Here is an 8,793-nt window from a genome sequence, read left to right as displayed (position 1 = left end):
CCCCCCCCCCCCCCAGAAGAAGCCAGGATGTGAAGAAGAGCCATGGAGAGAGAAGAGGGAAGGGGTGTGTGGAGGCTCCTGCCCAGGGGCGCCTCTGATAGCCCAAATGGCATACACACTGCTACTCAGCACAAAGGCCCATCCTAACGACTACAGGCCTGTCCCTTCTCTGTCCCCTCTCCTGGGACTGGGCACCCCCACAAGACTCTCACCTATCCCCTCCATCCCTTCTCCCCACAAAACCCCAGGGCTAAAGGGTTTTTCACTTTCCCAAAGTCTGTGCGTCCGAGTGCTGGCTTGTCCATTTAGCGTCTTCTCGGATGGGCTGGCCGGTAGCTGGTGTGGGGGGTTGGCTGACCGCGGCGGAGGGCCTGCCGGAAGACTGGGAGGGGCACCGCCTCCTGCCCTCGCCGCTGCCACCTCCTGCTGCCACTGGGTGTCGCTTGTGGTTGCCCTCCTCACCCATGGGGGGCTGCAACAGAGGAGGGAGTCAGAGGTGATGAGGGAGCACTACTACCCACACCCCCTTCCTTGCCAGAGCTGTCTAGAGACCCCCTAACTTCCTACCTCCCAGTGTAGATGATGAATAGGTTTATAACCCTAAAAACTAGTCACCCATTTTATTAAGCACATCTCCATGCTATGAGGCCAAGCCTTGTGCTGGTTTATGCACATTCACTCCGGTGGTCTACACCACCCTTTGATGTAGACATGACCATCTGATTTCACAGATGAGGACAGCGAAGCATAGAAAAAAAATAATTTGCCAAGGGTCCCAGAGCTTTTAACTGGTAAAGACAAAATCTGGACCAGACCCATCTACCTCTGAAGCCCAGGCCTTTATCCATACAAGTTTCTGCTCCCCTTCTGAGAAGAGGTCACCGCTCAGGAGATGGTACATGGAACGTGGCACGCAATATGCTGCAATGCCTCCGCTCGGAAGGCCCAGATGCTCCTGGGGGCTGCCTCACGCCCCTCAAGGCCCTAAAAAGGACACTGATCTTAAGAGTCAGACCGGGATCCAGTCTAGCCTCACCACTGCCAAAGGTCCTGAAATAACCCCGAGGACACTTCCTTCCCTTTCTCGGCGCCAAGGGTGGAGCCCTTCTTGCTCTACTCCCAACAGGTCTCCCTATTCTCTGCACACGTACTCCCCACTCCAGGCCCAGAAAGGAGGAAGACCTTAAGGATGGAAGACAACGGACTCATTTTTTTGCCAGGACACCTGAGCAGCGCTGCCACTATCTCACGGGCTGGCCATGGGCTCCAGTTCATCCACTGCTATAGTGATGATAACAGTAACCCTGCTTGCTTCATATTATAAAGGTTAAATGAGGTCAGTGTAAGTGCCTAGCACCATCAGTGTCAATTTTTAAATAAATGTGAGGACTATTATTTACTTCTATTCGCCCTTTTGCTAAAAGGTTTCAAGGGAATAAGATGACTGGCATATCCCTTCTACATTATAAACTCTCTGCAGGAAAAAGAGTTTTACTTATCTCCGGAGTCCCTGAAGCACCTAGCACAGAAGAGGAACCAGCAGTAATAACTTGGAGCCACCACTGGATGTCACTGTTGAGTCACTGCTCCAGGAAGATGAAGTGGGTGGAGCAGGGAAGAATCAGACATATTTTATAAACTTCTGGGGTTAGAACTGACCTCTCCCAGAAAGACACTTACCTTGGGTACTCATCCTGATCACCTCTAACTAGGGCACAGCAGCAAGGAGGGTTAGAGATAATAGGGAAAGTGCATTATGATGGTTTAGCCACATCCACCATGGGAAAGGGAGGAAGAAGCAACCATACACCACCCTCCAATTAGCCTTCACTGCCCCAACTTCTCACACCCTCTGTTTAACAAAGAAACTGAGGCCCAAATGGGGGCAGGAAGGGTCCCTGAGCTAGTGGCACAGCTGGGATCAAAATCCAGGTATCCTGATGTCTGGTCCAGTTTTCTTTCTAGGACAATCAGGGTGGGAAAGAGGAGAGACATCCACTCACATCCACTCGGAAGTCTTCAAGACGTCGGAATTTGCCGAGGTATTCTTGAAGTTTGGGGTCAATGTCCAAATTTTTGGCTTTGGAATATTTCAAGAAGGCCCAGAACTTCTCCAGCCCATACAGCTGACCTGCAAGGAAAGAGGAGAAAGAGGTAGAGAGAGACTTGGCTCTGCGAAGTTGAGAATAGCGAGGCTCAGGAGAGGGAGGTATGACATGATACAGACAAGCCCAGGCAGAGCTAGGGGCCGAGAAGACTGAGATGACCAGGGCTCGCAGAGCCCCAACTCTTGACTCTTACCAGCTTCATAGTCCTTCATGGTTTCCTCCTGAAAGTCCTTAAATATGTCCAGCCGGAACTTCTTTTCCAGGCCATAACTGTAGTATCGAAAAAGGCACTCCAAACCGTATCTGTAGAAGAACACAAGCCAGTGAAAGTGGGACAGTGTCTTTATCTGTAAAACAGGAAATGCACCTGGATGATAGATGAACTATGAAACAGTTTAAACACATGGATTATTGAGAAAATGGTAAGCATACTTTGAGAAGGCTAACATTTAATGCTAGTCTTAATGAGTCCAGCATTAAATGTTTGCCAAGGGTCAGCAAACTGAGGCTGAATGAACGACAGCATCCTGCCCACACCCATGTGCCTATGAAATATCATTGGGGGCTTTCTGCTACAAGAGCAGAGTAGCTGAAACAGAGACTTTACGTCCCACAAAGCCCAAGATATTTGTTGTCTGTCCCTTATGCAAAGTTTGTCAATCACGGGCATGAACTCTCTGCAAAGCCATTTGACCATGCCAATTAGTAGGTTTCTTCATTTACCTCAGAAATTTCAATTCTAGGAATATATACCAGGGAAATGACCAAAAATGTAGACTAAGATTGTATAGATGTACAAAATTGTTCACAGCAGCATTATCTTGAAAAATTTAAGTGTCTTAGAGAAGCGATTAAGAAAAATCATGGTAACTTAGTACAAAAGAATAATATAATCTATTAAAAATTATAATGGGGCTTCCCTGGTGGCGCAGTGGTTGAGAGTCCGCCTGCCTACCAACATGAGGATATTTAATAATCAAATAGAATTCTCCAAACCCCTTGCTTTGTAAAACATTCATTGGGGGTACTGTCCCATTGACCTTGGGTATCTTCTAAGAATTTATCTTATTTTAAATTAATAACTTGGTGGATATTTCTGTTGGAATCTTTATTCAATGGCTGTTAGTTTTCTAAATTCACAAGACACCCCATGATTGACATTGCCACCTTTATGGAAAACAATATTTAAGCATCAATTATATATATATATATATATATATATATATATATATAAATAATGTAAATATACTACTGAGAGATGTTTACAATATATTATAAAGTAGAAAAAACACATTTCAAACTGCTATATGTAGAATAAACCCACTGTTGTAAATAAATATGTAAAATTTGTATCTATACATGCACACAAAGTCTGGAAGGGCACAGACTACATATATTAAATATTATTGACACTGGTTATCTTTGGGAATTGGGACTTTCAAATGATCTTGTCTCATGTAACAACTTCTGTAAGAAGGCAAAAAGGTTAAGTATTTTAACAACATGGAAAAATGCTCATGCTTATAAATGATAAATAAGACATAAAAAGGCATTCCTTGCATGACCTAAATATACATAATATGGCAGAACATTAACACTGGTTGTCTCTGTACTGAAGGACATTTCCCCCCAGCTTCTTTAAACATTTCTGTCCTTTTCAAATTGCTTACAGAGAAAACATTTTACTTGGGAGAAAAAGTGTCCCTTCAAAGTTTTTTGGGTTTTCTTTTTGAATAGCAAAATGCTGAAAGCAACCGAAGTATCTATTAATAGGAGACTAGTTAAATAAATTATGGTACATCTATAAAGTGTAAGACCATACAAGCTATAAAAAAAGAACAAGAAAGTCATTTATAAATGGATACAGAGGGCTTCCCTGGTGGCGCAGTGGCTGAGAGTCCGCCTGCCGATGCAGGGGACATGGGTTCGAGCCCTGGTCTGGGAGGATTCCCACATGCCACGGAGCAGCTAGGCCCGTGAGCCACAACTACTGAGCCTGCGCGTCTGGAGCCTGTGCTCCGCAACGGGAGAGGCCGCGATAGTGAGAGGCCCGCGCACCGCGATGAAGAGTGGCCCCCACTTGCCACAACTAGAGAAAGCCCTCGCACAGAAACGAAGACCCAACACAGCACAAATAAATAAATAAAAAAATAAAAAATTAAAATTAAAAAAAAAATCTAAAAAAAAAAAAAAAAAAAAAAAAAAATAAAAATAAAAAAAAAAACTAAAAAAAAAAAAAAAAGGATACAGAATGATCTCTAAAATATAGCCTTAAGTAAAAAAGTGAGGTGCAAAATAATATCTAATAGAGGCCATCTCTTGTGCAAACAAAAGGGGTGTGTGGGGAGACTACCTAGGTCTGTTCTTGCTTACATAAGCAAAGTATTCTTAGAAAGGACTCACAAGAGTCTAACAATACTGGTTGCCTGTGGGGAAAGGAACTAGACGGCTGTAAAACTGGGATAAGGAGACTCCTCACTCGCTACATAACCTTCCGACTTCTTGGAATTTTGAATATATTACTCATTCAAAGCAATAATTTTTTACAACGTATACAACAGATTTCCAATTACAGTTCTGGAAGTAGACCCAACAGAGAACCCTCACCATGCCCCCAAGCCCCAGCCAGAGCCTTCACCCCAGTCCCACTCACCTGTAGCCTTCTTTGGCATCCTCCAGAGCCAGCTGCTTGAACTCCTCATACATCTTTTTGTTGAAGTGATCTCGGAGGAAGAAGGACCAGAAGCGGAAGAGAGTGTTCATCTCCTGAGACTGGCCAATGCCCAAGCGTTTCCGCTCTGATCGAGGAGGAAGGAGGGAAGGTGTGTTTTAGAGCCAGGCTGCCTGTGCTTCAGGGGACAAATGATCCTGGGGCTCAAAGACATCGGTCTTTTCTCCTCCCAACTCCCTTCCTCATCACCTGCCCCCTTAAGTGTTTGGGGAAGTGTTTATTGAGGACTAACTACCCTGCGTCAGGCTCTGCTGCTGGGCACTGGGCCTGAGCACCCCCGGAAGTAGGTGGCATCAGCTTCAGAACCAGGTCTTCCTGGTCTAGCTCTCCACCTCAAAGGTTACTGCTCTCAGTGTAGATATATAACAAGGAAAAGCACGAACAAATAATTTGTGTACTCCAACAAATTATTTTCTTCACTATATCATCAGTACCGATTATTTCAGCAGTCCTACAATATTAACGAGTAAAAATGGTACCATTTAAAAAATATGTAAAACACCCAAGAACAAGAAACAAAAGAAAAAAATAGAAAAATCTGATATCACTAAAAAAATTAAGAACCTTTGTTCTTAAAAGGACATGATCAACAAGGTGAAAAGACAACCCACAGAATGGGAAAAACTATTCGCTAATTATGTTATCTGATAAGGAGCTTGTACTTAGAATATATAAAGAATCATTACAACTTAATAATAAAGACAAACAATCCAGATAAAAAGTAGACAAAGGATCTGAAGAGACATTTCTCCAAAGAAGACATTTCTTACAAATGGCCAGTAAGCACATGAAAAAATGCTCAACATTATTAGCTATCAAAACCGTATCAAATCAAATCAAAACCATAAAAAGATATCACTGCATACCCACTAGGATGGCTATACTCAAAAAGATAAGACTATAACAAGTTTTGGGAGGATGTGGAGAAATCAGAACCCTCATACACTGCTGTTAAGAATATAAAATAGTGCTGCCACTTTGGATATCAGTCTTGCAGTTCTTCAAAAGGTTACACAGAGTTACACTATGATATGACCCAGGAATCCCACCTCTTCCACTCAAGATAAATGAAAACCTATGCCCACACAAAAACATGTACAGGAATGTTCAAAGCAGCATTACTCATGATAGACAAAAAGCAGAAACCCAAAATGTCCATTGATTGATGAATGGATAAACAAAATGTGGTACATCCATAGTGGAGCGCTGTTTGATAATAAAAAGGAAATGAAGTACTGATACATGGTACAACATATAATGAACCTTGAAATTATTAAGCTAAGGGAAAGAAGCCAGTCACAAAGGACTACATATTGTATGATTCCATGTATATGAAAAGTCTAGAACGGGCAAAGCCATAAAAACAGAGAGCAGAGTGGTGGTTGCATAGGCCTGGGAGGAGCTGGGGAGGTAGGGGGGGGCGGGGTGGGGAGTGACTAGTAAGGGGCCCAGGGTTTACTTCTAAGGTAATGAAAATGTTCTAAAACGGATTCTAGTGATGGATGCACAACTCCTAAATATACTAAAAGCCACTGACTGCACTGTACACTTTAAATGGATGAACTGTATGGTATGTAAATTGTATCTCCATTAATCACACACACACACACACACACACACACACACACACACACACACACACACACACACACACACGTGCGCGCGCGCGAAGAGGGAAGTAAGGTAGATGAACCAGGAATTTAGCAGCCTTGTTTTGCTGAATAAAAGGGGACTGAGTGACTTAATAACTCTAAGTGAGCATTCAGATCGACTCTGAGCATCTTTAGAAACAACCTGACAGAAACCTACAGTTAAAAGCTATCTCCTCTGTGATGAAAGGTAAGAGGTGAGAGCGTCTAGAGAGGCTCTCTCCTTGCAGTCTCATCTAGAGCAGGGGTCAGCCATCTCTTTTTTTGTGAGAGGCTGGAGAGTAAGTATTTTAGGCTTTGCAGGTCACATATGGTCTCTGTCATAAATTCTCTCCCTCCCCACCCCACAAACACTCAAAAATGTAAAAAACTGTTAGCTCCAGGGCCTAACAAAGATAGGCTGCTGGCTGCATTTGGTCCCCAGGCCGTCACTGTTCTAGAGAATATACGCTGTCTCATGCACACCCTTTTGTGACACTGGTGGTCTTGCCAGACCCAGGAAAATTCTTGGCATTTTTTATATCAGTAGAGAAAGATCAAGGAACAGGAATGTTCTGAGCACCAGATTCTTTTTGCCTCCTGTATTCCAAAACTACCTGGCTATTACGTCATATCACTTCTTGCTCTCAGGTTAGAGAAAACAGTCACCTGCTCCACCAGCCCTTACACTGGATCTAAGTAGTGGTCCAGGAAGCTCAGCCCTCTCCCTCTGTGCTTCTTACCGTTAAGGCAGCGCCTACGATACTTGTGGTAGACGTGTTGTGTGAAGCCGTTTTCCTTGAGCAGCTCGTGGGAAGGATGCTGGAACTTGGGCAGTGATTGAGGGGTACAGCCATAGCTGCCAACCGCAGGCGTGCCTTCTGAGGGGCTGGAGCTATAAAGACCATGAAACAGAGAGTGTCACCAAGTTCCTCAGACCTGCCAGCCATCAAATAGGAGGGGCCTCTCTGGTCTCTTCCAGCAGCCAAGATCCAGCCTCTCACAGTGCAACAAACAAAGAGGCCCAGGTACTGTGCTAGGCCCGCAACTTATTATATATATCCATGGGTCTCACTCTTTGTACCAACCTTTGGATGCTCTTTTAACAAAGAGGTCACTGAGGCTCACAGAGACTGGGAGTCTTGCCCTGGGCCACAGAGCTAATATTTAACTTCCCAGATCTGTACAATGCCCAAACCTGAGCTTTTAGCCATTTACTTATCCCGTGTTAACATTTAACTTTCCTTAATGAGCTGTAATGGGTTAACCCAAACATATTTTTCTTAAAACCATGCCTATCTTTGCAGGGAATAGACTGCATAGGTCAGTGGCTCCCAAATCTTGCTTTGGAACTGAGAACACTGGGGTCGTTTTCCTGAGAAAAAATAAAAAGGAATCTGGGCCCTACTCCCTGAAGCTCAGTAAGGAGATCTAGGGTGGGGTCCAGGAATCTGTATCGTGATGTTCAACTCCCTAGCTATCTTGAGGGAGGCAGCAGACACCCACTTTTGAAATCAACTGAGCTATCCTCTTGAGAGAATGCCATGTGGCCGCCACACTTCAGAAGGCAGCCTTCCTCTTTCTGGGATCTGGATTAAGCTCTCTAGACTACTCCTGTCTTTTTGGATTTGGATGAGGGCACCTTCCTTAAATTTTCTTTAATTTGGGCACAGGCCCAGGAGTTTCTCTCTTCTTGGTCTCATCAATGTCACGGCTCAGCTGCCCACCCTGCAGTCAGCCTAACCTCCCTTCCCCACTGTCCCATACCTTATGGAAGCAGTCCGGGGCCTGTGCTCGCGAGAATCCATCACCCAGCCCACGTGACTCTCCAAGGGTGGGTTTGAGCTGTGTCTGGTCTTCCTTTTCCGAGGCATCTGCAAAGGTCAGTCCGGGACTTTGTTACTAATTGTACTCATCCAACACTGAGGAGCATCAAGCATTTGTAGGACTAAGATTCCCTCCTAGGTGTGAGTTATCTCACAATTTATAAAGCATTTTCATGTCTATTTTCACATGACGTCCACAGCTGTAAGCTAGGCGCTGACAGGCCTACTTCACAGGTGAGGAGATCGAGGCTTGCTGGTGACATGATCTGCTCAAGGACCCACACCTGGTCAGTCCTCCTTAGGCCTTACCATGGCTACATGCGGCCACCACTCCCACGCCCAGTCCATCTTGCAGATGTGTCACTCAATCAATGGTGGGCCCACCAGCCTAAGAATACGGAGCAGGTGGGGGACGTGGCACTTTCTTGACTCAAGGCAAGAGAGAGAAGCAGAGCCCTGGAATGCAGTGAAGTGAGCCCAAGACTCTTAGCAGCTCAGCA

General features: G+C 44.7%; 1 protein-coding gene across 1 annotated transcript in view; it reads right to left on the bottom strand.

Annotated features, from left to right (window-relative positions):
- Positions 1–262: 262 nt before the first annotated feature.
- LARP1 (La ribonucleoprotein 1, translational regulator) overlaps positions 263–8,793 on the bottom strand; it is a 19,893-nt gene continuing 11,362 nt past the window's right edge. The window contains 6 exon segments of the mRNA XM_007472192.1: positions 263–472; positions 2,004–2,131; positions 2,302–2,411; positions 4,762–4,906; positions 7,211–7,362; positions 8,235–8,341. Coding sequence (XP_007472254.1) covers positions 263–472; positions 2,004–2,131; positions 2,302–2,411; positions 4,762–4,906; positions 7,211–7,362; positions 8,235–8,341 — 852 coding nt within the window.

The sequence above is a fragment of the Lipotes vexillifer genome, unplaced genomic scaffold (genome assembly GCF_000442215.2).
Source record: "Lipotes vexillifer unplaced genomic scaffold, Lipotes_vexillifer_v1.1 scaffold697, whole genome shotgun sequence".
Lineage (NCBI taxonomy): Eukaryota > Metazoa > Chordata > Mammalia > Artiodactyla > Lipotidae > Lipotes > Lipotes vexillifer.
Note: the sequence above shows the minus strand (reverse complement) of the source record. Positions and strands in the feature narration are given on the sequence as shown.